Here is a 17,228-nt window from a genome sequence, read left to right as displayed (position 1 = left end):
TTCTTAGATTGTAGCTGCAGGATTTTGTATCTGTCTGATGTCAGACCAGTAAAGACAACATTACATTAGTCTATGACAGAAGTAGTTAAATTCTTATATAGCCTACTATGGTTGATTTTGTAATTGTTTGGATTTGATTCCATGACGACACCAAGCTTTTTAGCATGCTTTGTGTTTTTTAATGGGAAGGTGAGCACTAACTTTTGTCTATTTAATATGTTCTATATTTGATGTGCTTTTAAGATTCTGCTGTTTGTGCATATAGAATATCATTATTCGGAGTTTTATGGAACCCCAGATGAGTATTTTGAATTATGATTACAAATGACAAGGCATTAAAAAAAAAAAAAAAAAAAAAAAAAAAAAAAAAAAAAAATAAATACCCTAAATGAATCACACATGAAAACATAATTTTTTTTACTGTATGTGGTTACCTTTGTCCTATGGAGATGTCAGAATTTATGACTTCAGTGTTTCTGATATTCTGCCAAAGTTTGTTGAGGAATAGTGATTGTGGTAAAAAGCTGGTCGGTACTTGCATACTTCGAATATCTGCTTTTGTCACCGATGACCGGGATCGGGCTGTGTTCTGCGCATGCCCTCTGCAGTTCGTACGCAAATCGGTGTCCTGTGAACTCAGCGAGAGAGAGAGCGAGAGAGAGCGAGTTATCAGGGATCCGTGGAGCAGCATGATACAACACCAGTGTTTTCTATGTCTTCTTGTCCACGATGCTCTTTAGGATTTCAATAAGATGCGCGTGTGTTTCCAGATAATTAGTTCCCTCCTCGCCGTAAACTTTTACTACCAGCCGCTGCAAGCTCAGGGTAAGTCTGTCTGTCTTAGTTTTAACTCTACAACTGTTTTATGTGTAATGTTTACTGAGCCTGCTTGCTTAGCTGAAAAAGGGCTGTAGAGTATATAGCTCAAGTTTAAAGCTATCTTTCTTTTAATGTCAGGACTACGGTGTTTATGTAATAACAGCTGGCCCCATAGATTTCGCTCCCATGTATTGTGGACGCCACGCCAAACTTCATCCAAAAAAACTAACAATTTAATATTGCCTTGCGTATTAGTGAACTTAACAGACCGCACAGACCGTTTATCAAACGATATGTGGAATCATACACGCCCTCGGGTAAATTCGGGTGACTAAATAGTCCAAGAACCAGCTGTTTTTTTCAATTAGATCTAAAGTTAACATTGCTAGCTACCGCCCACCACGCAGTGTCTGGGTGGAAAATATTGAGGCGTAACGGTTAAAAACAACTGTTGGGAAAGTTGGGATTTAACCATGTTTGGTGATTTTGCTTCCAGCCGAATCGAAAAGTGTATCTCCGTAATTCACAAAGTGTGTAACTTTCCCAGAGATGAAAGCGGCAGTAAACAATCTGTAATCGATCCTCTATTTATGAACGTTAACATGAGGCTTTATTCGTTCCTTGGACTCGACGAACAGATCCTGTGTAGCGTTTTGAAGGCAAAAAAAACCCTTCGAAATTTTAAGAAAAAATGGCAAATTTCTCAGAAACATTTTCCTTTGGTAGTATTGCACGAATATGTGGCTCCTGTAATAATAATTGTTAAAGTAGGTTTGTTCGGTTCTTTGCCTGAGAAATAGCCGGCATAAGAAGGAAACAAAGCTGACAGAAGATCGGAAAAAGTATTCCGCTAAAGGGACCGTTGCTGCGATGTCAATCGAAGGCCATTAACAATGCAACTCTATTAAGCCTCTTGGCAAAATGCACATTATTTCTAAGAATAGCTCTTTAGATTTGTTTATTGATCAGCACAATCTATTCTTTAATTTGGCACCCACGACTACCATCGAAACTTTAGTTTTATAAAATACTTCAAAGGTTTACTGGATAGATTCCCATATAGGTATTTGTCCAGGACTCAAATTTTTAAGGACTGCTATTTTAATTGAAACCATGCACTAAAATATGGATTGTATATGGCCCTATGTCATGTCACCTGTCGGCTATGGCTTATACATTTGTCTCAAGTCATGCTTCTTTACCAGCTTTCCTGGGGTGTGAAAGAATGGGAACTAGAAAAAAAAACTGCCTTCTGTTTTGCATGGTCACGGAAAGAAACCCATGTAAGCAAAATGTAAATTCATGAATAGTGTATTAGCTCTTCAGGGTGCTAATTAATTCTATGGGACTTGTTCAAACAGAAGGTCAAACACGTGTTGATGCTGTAGGACAACTGGCCTTGAATTTGCTGTTACTTGTTAATTGACTGAGTCAACATGAAACTGACATTTTGTACTTTGTTGTTCAATTTTTTTTGCCTTTTGGCCCAGGGTCTTCTCAAGAGGCTTTTACTTGCTGTCACTCTCCAATATCATTTGGGCCAGGGTGTATTCTAGTTTCCCTTATTGTGTGCTGTGTCTGGGGCTCCATGGGCAGGGTTATAAATTGGTCTAACATGCTGGTCTTTGATGTTCTGTACACATGGGTGCAGGATGTGGAATTGCTGTGGCTAAATATCACGTTGTACATTTTTTCTCCCGACACATCTGTCTGTAACATGAAAGAACCACAAGTCTTAGATCTCGTTTGGGGTGCACATTGTCTACCAGAAGCTTTTTTACAGTAATGGTGGTCAGATACAGAGTTGGCTTCTTCTCTAACTTACTTCCTCCACCTTGTGTAGAGATTCCATACATTTTTGTCCCCTGTCAAGTTTTGCAAAACTCTCCTTTGTTTCTTTCATGTTGAGATTTGGTTATGGAGGCTACGTGTGAGAGAATGCATCTGGAACCAATTTGACTCTACAAAGCTAAAGGGGAAGAGGAGGAGAAGGGAGGGAAGTGAACAGCAGTCATTTTCTTTCTATGACCACTGTGAGCAGACATGAGCCAGTCCCGCAAACCTAATTATAGTTATAGTGAACACAAGATGAAAGTGCAGCATATAGAGTTGAATTTCATGGTCATCTTTTGGGATAGCAATTGTTGAATTGATAATAAAATATATTGCTTTTCCAACCAACAGTCCAGTGCTATTGCTTCATTAGGCAAAAAAAAAATAAAAAAAATAAGATAAAGTGAAGCACATCCACTGAAATTACAAAAGGAAAAATACACCCTGTCTAATTATATAGTGTTACAGTGTTTTATTCATGTATTTAAGGTCAAATGCAAAGCAATGTTAATGTGATAAAAAATTTCAAAATAGAATACAATATATGTAAAAATTATAATTTATATTGTTATCAGAGCTGTTTTTTTTTTGTTTGTTTTTTAATATGAGGGAATAATTAGCTTTTTTATTCAGAAATGTTTGACTTTTATACTTCCACAATCTCACTTTGGTTGAGACTGTTGACCCGGCCGTGTTCCCTGGAGACTCTTAGTTCAAAGCGCTTTCCTATCAAAGGCAGCATCAGTGGTCTCGTCATAGTTGAGGCTTAAATGTTGGTAAACAGACAGTGACAGGAAGGCTTTCAGAGTGTAGATTTAATTGTAGATACAAGGTGACCTCCAAAATTTTCACTGTACTTCTTGGTGTCACAATAATATATTCTAAGCGTTTCCTTTTTTGTCACTTTGCATATACGATGGCAATTTTTTTTACTTATTCTATGAAAGAGTAAAGACACAAACAAACATTGCCTTGCTTCATTCTCCACAGCTGGTTATTTACTGCTCCTTGAATGAGTTGCAGCTCATTCATATCATTACTGTCAGCAAAACTGTGTTTACAAAATTCAGGAACTCTGCTTCGCTCCAAGGACTGTGTAATTTATTCTTAATCGCAAAATGTGGATCATAACAATACAAAGCGACATTCTGCTATCGCAGCTTCCATTTGCTGAGATTAACGCTGGTACCAGAAGGTTTCAAGCTGATGCGAAAAGCTATCATGTGCATTGAAATGATTCTGCTCATAAAAGGCTGTAGCCTACAGGCAGCATCAGAACCACACGCAATTATTCTTTTTATGTCTAAACTAGCTAGTACCATTTTAACTACCAGTTCAGTGTAAAAAGCAAACACCCTGGTTGTATTACAAACAGGGAGTGAAATGCATTTCCCTACAGGAAACTAAATTAACTATTTAATTGTATTGAAACTTGGCTGAGTGTGTGACAACAATAACAGTGCAAACAGACACTGTATGCGATTAAAATGCAGACAAAGACATATTAAAGACTGAAAATGAAAAGTGTTCAATATGGAATTGAAACCACAGCTGGTAAATATGGTGTGAACACAGCTCGACTCACGTTCTTTTTATTTTATTTAGTGAGCCTTAAGGGAGTGCCCTTGTTCCAGTCAAGGAGAGGCAGTGTAAGCACGGCAGAATCAGGTTCTTCATCTGTTTAGTTCCAGCCACTGTACTGATACAGTTACTTGTTGCAATACATAATAATATTATGTTTGTTTCCATCCATCTGTGTTCTGTTTTTTAAAATTTATAAATTCTGCTGAGTGGAAAATTTGAAAATTAAAAAAAATAATATCGCAAACAAGTTTTCGCACTTGGATAAAAAGCAAAATTCAACCAAGTGTAATGGTAACACACTTAGCAAATAAACGATGATGTTCATGAAGCTCTACAAGAGAGGTGAAAAATAGCGGCAGGCAAAAATGCTAGATATCTTTATGGAGGGATGAGGAAGTTGTAACGTTCCTCACTAATGACATTTAACAAACCGTGAAAATCATGTTTTCTACATTCTTTTTAGCTTCATGAGGTTTCACTGGAGCTCTTATAGTTATTGAAATCTCGTTGTGCCTTCATGTTCTGTATTGTATACCGGTGTAATTGATAAACAGCCACCTAATGACTCGTGAGAAACAAGAGAGAAAGATTTATGAGAAAGAGAACGGGAGAAAAAAGTAAACTGTATTCAGTAACTGCAAGTGAAATGCCTGTTCAGAATAGCGTGATTGGGAATATGATTAGTTGGCTTGTGGTATTGGTGTGCAACTTCCTTAAGAACAGCTTGCTGCGGATGTTAGTGAAGACATTTTGAGAGCAAATTTCTTGTACTGCAATTAAAAAAATCAAGTTTGTAAGTAAAAATGTACAAAGTGAGAAAATAATATTATTTAGGTTGCAAACAAATTCTCCCTTAATGTAACGTTGGTTTGGGTCTCAGATTTTAGAATTTTACTCGTGTCAGAAAATCTTTAGGTTGCAAATCAGACCTCTTTAGTTGCGAGTCACAAATGTTTGTTTGCAAATCAAAAACTTTTGGTTGCAAGTTGAGTAGGACATAATAGGCGGGACGTCATGGAGGAGACAAGTTTCTATTGGTGGGTTTGACTTGGATCCACAGCCTGGACACACACCTTGCTCTCTCTGTGGACACCCAACAGGATAGGGTTGTGTGTTGAGGGACATGAAGGTCAGTGGACATTATATTGCCCTTTGCTATTGACATGCTTTTAATTGTGCCAATACGGCTTTTACTTTGATAATAAAAATTTGTCTCACACCATAGCGACATGTTATAGGAGGTCTCATGTCATGTTTGTTGTTGTTTTAACAACATGCAGATATACTTTTTTTTTGGTGCTGTCATGTGTTCACCTGAGGAAATGGCAGAAAAAAAGACGCATCACACAGACCGTGAACGAAAGCTAATGGAATTGTCGGCTCTAGCATGGGGGCTTGTTGGGGCTGGAGCCCCTCCAAAAAATATATATACGTAAAGATTACAGAACAACTTATATTTTACCTGCTACAGAAAAGCATATTTTAGAATCATGTATCAAACATTCTGCTGGTGTTTCAATAAAGGATTTCTTCATTGATATTTAACATTTTGACAAAAATATTTTAATTTTTACTGCAAATGTATGTCGGTTTCAAATATCAGTTATCCCTCCATAGGTTACCAATAATTGCTATTGTATCAGCCCTGGAAAAAAAAACATCGGTCGACCCCTAGTTGCAACCTATTGGTGGAAATATGAACAGCATACCATGGTGTATCCTGCTCAAGGGATCGGCATGTCGATGACATTGACAATGCTAAATATAACCAAAGGGAAAGTTGTGCTGCCACACTTTAATGCGTTTGAATAAAAAACAGCAATATAATGTCAGCTGACCTCCATGTAGCTCAACACAGTCCTCTTTTGTCGGAGGGAGCAAGGTCTGTCTTTACATTTTTTTTTTTTAATTACAATTATAACTCCTGAAAATGATGTGGCACTACAGAACAGACGGTCAATGACTTTAAAACACAAATGCTACCATCAAAATAAGAGCTTTAGATGCTGTTTACTCAGTATAGGCTTACTGTATGCACAGACACAAAATGCAGTCCCTTACAAGTTGAAGTCTATAAAACTAATTGAATGTACAGCACTCCTCATTTTAACGAGAAGACCCAATTTCCCACAATGCCTGTCACTTCCGTTTTTTTTCTTCTTTTTCTCCAGAGTTTGTTTTGCTGGTAAGGGGAGGCAGCAGAGCCTTGCTGATTGTAAATGAGGAGTTATTTTTTATTAATAAAACGAGTTTGGTTTGGAATGACTACTTTATGGAGTAATACTTTGACGAAAGCTTCTGATGAGGATCTGTTTTGCGGAAAAATAGCAGAAATTTTGCAAAATTGTATGCTTCCGAAAATTTTCATTAATTATTGCGATCGCAAGATCACGATTTCCTGGAGGGACTTTGTTTGTTTGTGTTGTCCCCCTGGAGTAGTTGTTGAAAAACAAATGGTTTCCGTGAAACAAGTGTCAGTGAAAATTCTTAATCTTTTTACTTTTTCAATTTTAAAATGGAGCAGATAGAGAGGCAAAGACATTGTTATTTCCTGCCTAGCCTTCGTTCCAGTGGCTTTAGTAACTAAATTCAATATTCACTCAGCATTTCTTTCATTTAGATCTCTGAAAAATGAATCATGTTCCTGAGGTTTACAGTCCATATTCAAAGACAAATCAGCTCCATTTGCTTGCCACTTGCTAATAGGAACTAGAAAAAAAAAAAAAAAAAAAAAAAAAAAAATCACAATTTTAACAAAGTGCAAAGAACTTTGTGAGTGCAAGGAACTACAGCTCTATTTAAATTATAAATACCACGCTCTGTAAAAAATTTCAACTTTTTAACTGTAATCTTTGCTCAGTGTTCACTCCTGTCTGTCCACCAATTTTTCTTGGTTGCGTACTTGCATCTTCTGTCAAACGGTGACATTTAGCCTGCAAACATGTAGGGCTTATGTGAAATGGTGTTGCTTAAAGGCCACTAAAATTTTTTTTTTAAGAAACTAAAATCCCAAACCTGTGAAGTGAGACACTAACAAATTGTTGTGTTCCAAGGGTGGATTTTTTTGTTTATTTGTGTACTTGTAAATGTCTTTGGGATTTTCTCTTTAGCTCTCCAACATCTGGGTGTTTTTTGACAGCTGACATTCACCGAGAAAGCTCTGGAGTGGTAAATAATTATCTTTTTAAATATGCATCAATAAGCGCCTGGAATGTTTGGGGTGATATCCCTTCAGAATGTCATGTTTTGATTTTTTGATTTTAATTTGACTTGGCTTTATTGGATGTGCTTTTGTCGTCCGCTTCACTTTGCTTAAGTTAGTGAGTGAGTAATGTATGGACGAAGTATTCAACCTTTGTTAAAAAAAAAATTGTTATTGGAATATGAAATCCAAAATTTCCCCCACCAATTGCCTTCTTTAAACATAAACTCTGGATGTGTGTGTCTAGTGGCATAATGGATGAGCAATATCTACAGTTGCATATCTCTTTCTCTGTTTTTTTTTCTTATCTCTCTTGAAAGTGTCAACTATCTGAAATACCCTCTGGTATGCTGCAGGAGTTGCACAATCTGCCTTTTTGTTCCATTACTTTATTAGAGAGAAAACACGAGTTATTGAAAATGCACAAAAATTCACCCAAGATTCACACACATGAAATGACTGAATTTGGATCAGTCAGCTAATTCTTGCACTTAAGCTGGTTTCGATCAAATTCAGGATGTGATTTTGACATGGAGCATGATAAAGTTTCATTCATGTAATGATCTGAGAAGTGTGTGTTATGCAATACAAGCCATAGGTTAACTTATAAAGGAAATGTGCACAATGGACCTCTAGCAGTATTTAAGGATTCTGATATTAATTACAAACATGCCTTCCTCCTCCGTAGCACCCCTCAAGTGGGTGACGCCCTGGGCACTTTAGTTTATACAGCTGAATGAATGTGGTAGAAACATTGAGCCTCATTCATTTAAGAAGAAATTTCTTGTTTGTCAATGTTTTTGTATTTGGAATTTTTTTTTATTAGGTAAGAAGGTGTCTATACACATTCAAGAGCACTCTTAAATTAAATGTATGTGCCAGCTAATTGTTTCATGTGTTTTCCTCAATTCAACACCAGTATAATATTTGGGTATTTCCTCTACAATGAATTTTTTTTTATAATTCATAATTTTAATAATTATTTTCATTACTTTATGAACCACCGTGGTTTTGAATAAACCAATCAAAGACATATCAGTGTATTTTTACTTTTCATATAATTTTTTTGAAGTGATTCAGGGATTATAACCAGGCTTGTCTGTCAGTGTTTGGGCCATTCGCTCATGGATGTCCAGGATCATGTGAGGTCAGACTTGGCGCATTTGAGCAGGAACTGTAGCTACAGGAGGGTACAGTGTGCGAGCTGCTGGTTATTTTTACATAGTTTGTTTTGTGCCATTCTCCTGATACAGTGTTCACTCAACGAGCAATCCAATCACATGCATCTTGTTTTTTTTTTTTTAATTTCTTCTTCAGAACTGATGTAGCTGTTCTACCTCTTAATATCAGAACACAGGTGCGAACAAATCCGGGTTTGAGAACACGTTGTGAATCTGACGTAGAATTTTTCTTAGGACATTTCTTAAGAACAAATTTAAGAAAAATCTCCAGAAGATATTGGTAAATGAGGCCCATTGCTTTTCCCATGAGGCGCTCTATTCGCCATGTCCCCAATTTTTCCTCTCTCGCTCTCCATTCTCTCTCCCTTCTTCTCTCTCCATGTGGCCATATGTGCTTCATTATGTCATTTCCCATTACACACACAGGATACAGCATCAGGTCTGCAGGTCTGCATTCTCCTTTGATTCTGCTAATTGAATATGAAATGAGGGGGCAGGACTTACTTCGCCATCTGGAGGTGTGTGTGTGTGTGTGTGTGTGTGTGTGTGTGTGTGTGTGTGTGTGTGTGTGTGTGTGTGTGTGTGTGTTTGTGTGTGTGTGTGTGTGTGAGAGACATCTGCTTCTACTCTAATCGGATTCAGGTACTCCTAAGGTTTCATGGACGTGAGGCTCGTGTATGACTGTATGTGATATAGTAACACACCTGGTCAGCATATGGCTGGAATGGTCACTTCTGCTTCTTACATAACAATGACACACACACACACACACACACACACACACACACACACACACACACACACACGTTTTTACTGTCGATCTACAGTTGAATCTTTGTGAAGACACTACTTGACATGATACATTTTCTAGCCACTTACTTACCCAAACATTAACCATCACAACTAAGTAACTAACCCTAACTTAAATCTAATTCCATCCTCAGTTCTCCTCAGCTCCATATGGCAAATGCAAATTAATCAATGTGCAGGAAGTGACCTTTGAACTCCATTCATTAAACTTTTCCCCAGACAGTCTGCTGTGGCTCTAAGGAATGCAGCAGGGAGGGATGTTGCTTACAGAAGGCTTCTCTACTCTGTGTATGTGGCTGTGTAGTCCTATGCACTGAGGGGGCAGCAGTTATTAAAAAACAACAACAATGCATTGTAACTACGCGAAACTCCACTGTCATCAGTCTGGTTTTTATTAATACTTTTTATGGGTTCTTCTTAGAACATTTAGATTTTAAATATGATAAAATATTGTTTTTACAGCAGCGACAGAGAAATCACTATAAACTCAAGAATATCTCACTTATATTCCTGACATTAAAATACTTTGTGTAGTTTAGACAATGAAGAACAGATATCAGTCATTTCTTTCAGTGTATGGTCACTCCTCTGTCCTGCCCCTGGTGCAGGTCCGGAGGAGGAGCTGGTTTGGGAGGGATGCAGGTTGCAGTCTAAAAAAGCAGCAACGATTTTAGGTGCATCAATGCAACCAGAGTTTGTCTAGAACCCTGTAATATTATTTTGTAAGAACAGACAAATCAACACAGAAGCATCTTGTTACACAAATATTAAAAAAAAAAAAAAAAAAAAAAAAAAAAATCAAATTTTCTTTGCAACAGTGCCAAAGTTAAACAAAATGTTAGTCATCATGACTAAACAAATAGAGATGAAATTAAGTTTTCAGTTTTATAAAATCAGGTATAAATCCTAACAGTTGCACAATTTAGATACATATAATAATTTCACTTTTTAGGAATCTGCATGCATTATTCACTCAAGCAGAGAGGCTTTTGCCAAAGATGTGTGTGTGTGTGTGTGTGTGTGTGTGTGTGTGTGTGTGGAGGGGGGGGGAGATATTTAATTACCTAACTTTACCAATATCAGTTTTGTAAAGACAGGCGCATCACTGCAACCACTGCTGTCTAACTGTGCTTGTCAAGGGATACAGACAGTTATGGGTTGGACTGCTAGCTAGATTAGCTATGAACAACTTTGCAATACATATATATAGATATGTTGTGCAATACTAAATCTCTCAATTGCCCCCTTAAGCCTTAGACATACTCACAAAATAACAACCAACCAATAGCGTGTTGCTCTAGTTTTTTTTTTTTTAACCATTAATCTTGTCTTCTTAGGACTGAAGATGCTGTGCACTGTTTCCGCTACTGTATTGGCAGTCGCCCCCTCCTGAAATAAATGAAAAGATACAAACATACTCGTAGAACTGCAGTTATGTCCAGTAATTATTATATATTTACTTACTTCTTGTTCAACCATTTCATTTCAATTCACTATGAGAGTTGCGCATGTATTTTTAAGTCACTGATTGTTGTGCTAATTTCTCTGTTTATCTGCTCCGCTGAGTGTCTGTTTCATGGAGGGTGGGGCTGTGACTTGTTCACAAAGGCATGCAGCGCAGCAGTGCAAGAAAGTGGACACAGGTGAACGTTACTCCAGTAGATGAACTACACTCGTTAGGTGACGACCCATCCCGCTCCGGCCAAGGCTGTCAGCCTAGGGGGAACACTGCCGTTGTGTCAGTCTTCATGTTTAATTGACTGCACTGTCAGTATAAGACTAATTCCTCATCAATAATAAGATATTGTGGAGTAAAAATGTGTGGTTTTTGTAGAGGAGGAGGAAGCAGTATCGTTTTGTCTGTAGATGAACTCACAAGTCTGGGAACAGCAAATGGCGCTGTAAATATGTTGTGGAATGTTAATGATAAGCTTCTCAGTATTAAGTTTTCGAGATCCATCAGGCATTAAGTCAGAGCGGCTGTTAAGCAGACATTTTTTATTAAATTGTTAATGGTGTGACAAAGTTACAAAGTAATGTAAACTGATTCTGGAGTTTTGGAGACATTGGTAAATAGGCTTATTATTTGGAATATGTAAAATCTGAAAATGTTTAGCAATAGGCATTTGTCAAAAAACAGTTCTGCGTAACAGTTAGGATCACACCCAGGATGCTTTCCATGTGTGATAAGGAAGTAGATAAGGTTTATGTGGGAGAGTATGTGCATTTCTTCTTATATTCTTATAAAGCACTGAATTATTTTCTCTCTAAAAAGGAAGATATTAAAAAGCCTGTGGTTTCAAATGAAGGTCTTTTTCTTTCTTGCCATAAACTGAACTGAATTGTTTTATTATTAGTTTTATGTGATGTGGGCTGATCTAAGTCTACTTGCCAGTATTTGTACTATTCAACAAAATAAAAAAAAATTGACAGAAGCTGTACCGTTTTAATTAGAATGTGCAGCACTGTGACCTGCATGGAGCAGGAGGAAGGTATAAACCGAATGAGTATTGTTACAAATTTTGTTGCTTGATCAAAATCAGCACCCGAGTTATACATACTTTTGAGAGCAGTGGTACGGGTGAATCAGAAACAGAAACTTCCGCACAGAACGCACAACAAAGTTTGCAACAAATTATTGTGGAACAGAATTGGGAAAGAAGTAGCGACGCAAAATCCTGCGAGTAGGGGGTGTTGGAGAGTGATGATTGTGTTTTCAAATGCACTGTGAGCAGATGCATTGTCATTTTGGAGCTTAAGTGCCATCGCGCCACAGTTCAGGTCACTTGCACTGAATGTTTTTGTTGTTTGGTAAAATGACAATAAACTTGATTTGAATTTGAATTTTTGTCTGACCCTCTGGGACAAATTCATAAGGGACTCCCCCTGCTAATGCTAAAGACAACCCACCTGGTTGCCTGACCTGATCTCCCTTTTTTTATTTTTGGACAGTGGAGTTCTGCCTAGTGGAAATGCAAATGTCATATTTAAAAAAATCCTTTCCAGGCTCATTGCTTCATTGCCAATAACTTCTTAAAGCATTTTAAGGGTCTTTGTTGCCAATTTCCAGAGTTTGACACAAAATTTAATGTGCACCCTTTGGTCATGTCCACAGAGAAATTCCTGTGTGCATGGACCAGTGCTCACAAAAAAGTGCGTAATTGCTTTTGATTAAGCAATAAAATATGTAAAAATGACTCGTTAAGATTATACCTTCCCCCTGCTCTGGGCACATCTCAGTGTTACTTACCATTCATGTGCAGCAGGAGTAATCTCTATCATTGGAGAATTCAGTAGGCCTGATAATTATTTTATTGAATAACTGATTGATTTAATCTGATTGACAAACAATATGTGAATTGTTAGAAAACACAAGAAAAATTATAATTTTTTTAATTTTCCAAAGCCTTTTTTTTTTTTTTTTTTTTAAATCTACAACCCCTAAACTGTTGAGGTTACTGTCATAGCTTGTACCAGAATGTTTTTCATTAGCACTTTCACAAATTTCTTAATTTAATAAGCTGTTATTAAAATTGTTGCCAATTAATTTCATCAAGTTAATCAAGCCGAAGCTCTGGTTAGAGTGAATGACTTTAAAATGACTTACAGCTGGCTTATATACTTTACATCTGTCCAGAGTTCCAAATGAACTCTGAAACACATAAAACTATTCTTGCATACCCTGATATGAGGGGCACGGTGTTGAGCATGTAGTCAAGCATTGAGCTTTTAAGTGTCATATTGGCAGATGGTCTTTTCAGGCCAATACCGACATTTGATTTTTAATCCAATTCCAAAAATTTGCCAATATTATTGTGCATCCCTATTTTTACATTTTAGGTAATGCCATCCACACCTTATATCCAATGCTGGGACCACTAGGGTGGTTAAGCTGTGAGGTCTGAATCTGAACTTATTGTCTGCAGACGTTGCTAAAGATTGCGTAAAGTTTTCAAACGCAGAATGTTTTCCATTCCCAATTTCAGTGATTATTTTCCACTCGACAGAAACCACAGCAATGTTTTCCTTCATAGAGCAAACATTTCTCTCAGCCCACAATTGAATGATGCTCCTGCATCTAGTTTGAATAAAGATGGCCACCAGCTGTCCATATTTTCCTCCACATGTACGCCAAGGTCATGTCACCATCAGCTTTTAGTAGGACTCCGATTTGGAGCTAATGTGTAATCTCATGCGCATTGATTATTATTGATTCTTTCTGTTCATGTGTTGCTCTCATCTGTCTTTGAGACAGTGTGTGGCTTGGATATCATGTTGGTTTGGATTCCTAACACATCCTTTGATGAGCACACAGACATGGCACAGATTCAGGCATACATGTACAGGGTGTGACTAATGTTTGTGGTTTAAGGCTATACACACAATGTGGTGAAAAAAAAACCCTCTACTAATGTGTTTTGAGAATGGGACATTCAGACACAAATACACATTTGGCTGGTCAAGTCATCCATGCCCCCCCCCCCCCCCCCCCCCCCCCCCCACACACACACCACATAGCTTTGTTTTCTTACTAATACACTCTGTCAACACAACACACACAACACACAACACACAACACACACACACACACACACACACACACACACACACACACACACACACAGATACCCTCTATTGTTTTGAGTAACCCCCCCCCCCCCCACAGCTGGGCCATATGTTTTTCCTGCAGAGATGTCAGACCTCATGCTGATGCTTCACTTATCTGTAGGCTCAATGTATGTCTGTGTGATGTAGATAGGTCACGTTTCAAAGTCCATTTCAAACATGGTAAATGTGACTTTGCTGGCTCTATCAATCAGATGGTAGTCTTTTGTTTTAATTTCTTATCCAGACACAGGGTATTTTCCCTTCAGACATGACTGTATTATATGTTCCTTGGTGGGTGAGTGGAAGAAGTGTCCTTGTGGGGTTGGAGACAATGATATAATGATATGTAGGAGGAAGAATTTAGGTTAGGTTAGGTTAGGTTAGGTAGGTTAGGTGAGGTAGTTACTTTATTAATCCCCGAGGGGAAATTTTTCCGCTACAGCAGCATACAGGAAGCAATAAGATAATTTGCACCTTCCCACAACTCAAGTCTTCATCCAACACTTATACGCTGCATCAGTGATGGATCTGAAAAAGTGAAATCAGTTTGGGCAGAGGTTTGTTGTGTCCATGATCGGTATAATTGTATCATAATTACTCACATCATTATCGTGTCCGATCATCAAAATCCTACAAAACACTACAATAAGTTACTTCTGCTTTTAAATGAAGACAGTGAGATAATGTTTACTGCCAGTTGCACTTCTTTCATCACAAAGTCTTGAGAACAGAACATTTACTTCTGTCCTCATTGATGAGTACCGGCCCAGATAGTTCTTTCTGAGCAGGGGTGTAGTGCTATTTTTTTGAAGCGCTGCAGTGAATCTGTAATGAGCGGACGCATTGGGCATGTGCGCAAATGTGTGCGCCACTATTTTGGTTTGTATCTAAGGTTGTGTAACCGCTGTGGAGACAAATTTACATACAACTAGTGAGGTGTCCATTCATAATAGCCTGTTGGCAGTAGGATTGTCTGGCTTGTGGTGTTACCGTTTAGTTTTCTTTAGAAGAACTGGAGGGGGAATTTTGGACTTCAGCAGACAGCTGTAGGTAGCCATGCCGTGCCGACTATCGCTCACAGCTTCAGTTATCTTCGCTGTGAAAACAGCCGGGAACTAGGCTCATATAAGCATTTGCTCAGCCACTCTGAAGGGCAGACCAATCAGCAACAAGTGTCGGGGGTTAGCCGCATTTGTTCCGGCCCTCCTTTCTTGTGATTGGACGGCTGGTGACAATGAAAACCGCAGGTTTAAAATTTTTTAACTCTTGTTGACCAGAAAAAGAAAACGCCAAATCTTCAGTGCTTAGTGCAGACCAAACCGTTCTAAGGACTTTCTTGAGGGGAACTACCCCCGAGAGAGTTTCTAAATAGGTTTTAAGGCCTTTTGCTGTTTGCATTCGCACCACCAGTGGGAACTGTGAAATGACACACTTCTGCCGGAGCGCACCGGATCAAGCTTCGCCACTAATTTCTCCAAATGAGGAAATACAGTTTTCAATTTACTTATTCAATTTAAATATTTTACCTGTTTGAAGATCCAAAATGTCTTTCATTCAAGAGGGCCAATAAAAACAAATGGAGCAGTCAAATTTCTCAATTACATTTAAGATGTATAAACTGATTCACTTGAAACCTTGTTATGATGCGCTATAATTTGCGTTGTCAATTTCGCATTACGGGTCAATAGAAACTCTTCCTGTATTTTTCAAACTAAAAGCCCTATAGCCTTTTATAAGAAAGAAACCCACCATAAAAAGGCCTTTAATTGTGAAAAATCTGCAGGAACCTGCTGTGCCCGAAGTCAGACGTTCACACGTTCCTTGAAAAATCCCCAACACCCTCATGTGCTTCAAATAGCATTACACTGCTTTGTAGTGTTTCATATTTCTCTTTGTTCAATAGAAGTCATGCTGTATTTTATCCGATGTGTATCGGCTTAATAAAGCCTGCCGTTTTATTGTCGGCCCATTTCTCAGGATTAGAGGCCTCCAGTTGAAACCTTCCTCTGCTCTTTTAAAAGGCTTCGTTTGTAGCTGTAGTTTACCGGGCTTCCTGTGTTTTAAGCATGGTGGTTGTCTGTGCTCCTGTGTGTTTCACAAGTCCTATTGCAACGTAGGAGCTAAAAAAAGCCCCCCAAAACGTAGTTATAGGAACAAAAAAGGTTCTAAGTTCCCCTGGTGCGGACACACAAAAAAGGGGGAAAACTCTCCCACCATTAAAACGGTGAAATAGTTTCTCCGGTCCAAAAACACCTAATGTTTGCTCAGCACCGCGTCAAGCTGCTCGCATTCATTAATATGCTTGTACTCAGGAATAAACGCTTTGGTGGACATGAACTTGAAAAAACATCTGTGTTCATTATCAGTCTGTAGTCACTCCTCTGTCCTCCTGCCTCAGATGCAGGGAGTAGTTTTAATAAACATTCTGAAATTTATCTGCTCTCAGTAGTTCTTACCACCCACAGGCACACTGACTCAGGCTCTGTCCTTTTGCGATCAGTCGCCCAGTGTTTTACTTTCTTCCTTGCTCTAGCTCGCCCCCTGTCTCTCCCTCCCACCCAACCCGTAGTTTTTAATGTTCATTTGGCTTATGGTAAAAGTATTGCAGGCAGCTGGTTACCATCCACAGACAATGGAATACCCCAAAAAGAGCAGGTGGCTTCAAGCCGACGCTAGCCAGTGCAGTCAGCACAGAAGAGGATAACGGCGGCTTCTACCGCACCAAACTTGCCAGTGCACAACCTCGGGACCCAGTAATACACCCACCAAATTTGAAACAGATGAGGTGAACGGTTCTCGAGCTAGGACAAGGACAACTACGAATACATGCATATATCTTGCTAGATTTCTTGCATTATATAAGAGATGGTCAATAACATAGCTATATATATTAATAACTTAAATTTATAATGGTCAACAATATAATCATGCTATTTGTAATGTTGTTCTGAATTATTTATGTCCTACAGTGTGATTGTCTGATTTTAGTCAACACATTCTTGCAAATGTTTCACAGTAAAAGGCTGAAAACTGAGGGCCTTTGATTTGAAACATAAGTATAGAGTTTGTTTTAACACATAATACAGTAAGTTCAATAGTCCAAACGGTAGCTGATCAAAAAGTCAATTAATAAACAAACTGTAAATTAATTACAACCCGTTTAAGAGAACCGTGACAATAAAATTTTTGCA

The 17,228-nt window shown here is 38.2% G+C and overlaps 1 protein-coding gene across 1 annotated transcript in view; it reads left to right on the top strand.

Annotated features, from left to right (window-relative positions):
* The first annotated feature begins 645 nt into the window (after nt 1–645).
* reck (reversion-inducing-cysteine-rich protein with kazal motifs) overlaps nt 646–17,228 on the top strand; it is a 99,921-nt gene continuing 83,338 nt past the window's right edge. The window contains exon 1 of the mRNA XM_069151264.1: nt 646–825. Within this exon, the coding sequence (XP_069007365.1) occupies nt 753–825 (73 nt within the window). The 5' untranslated portion in view covers nt 646–752. The remainder of the gene's footprint in view (nt 826–17,228) is intronic.

Source organism: Embiotoca jacksoni, unplaced genomic scaffold (assembly GCF_022577435.1).
Source record: "Embiotoca jacksoni isolate LCO1_2020_lvr unplaced genomic scaffold, fEmbJac1.0.p SCAF_17, whole genome shotgun sequence".
NCBI lineage: Eukaryota > Metazoa > Chordata > Actinopteri > Embiotocidae > Embiotoca > Embiotoca jacksoni.
This window is presented reverse-complemented; position numbering and strand designations above follow the sequence as displayed.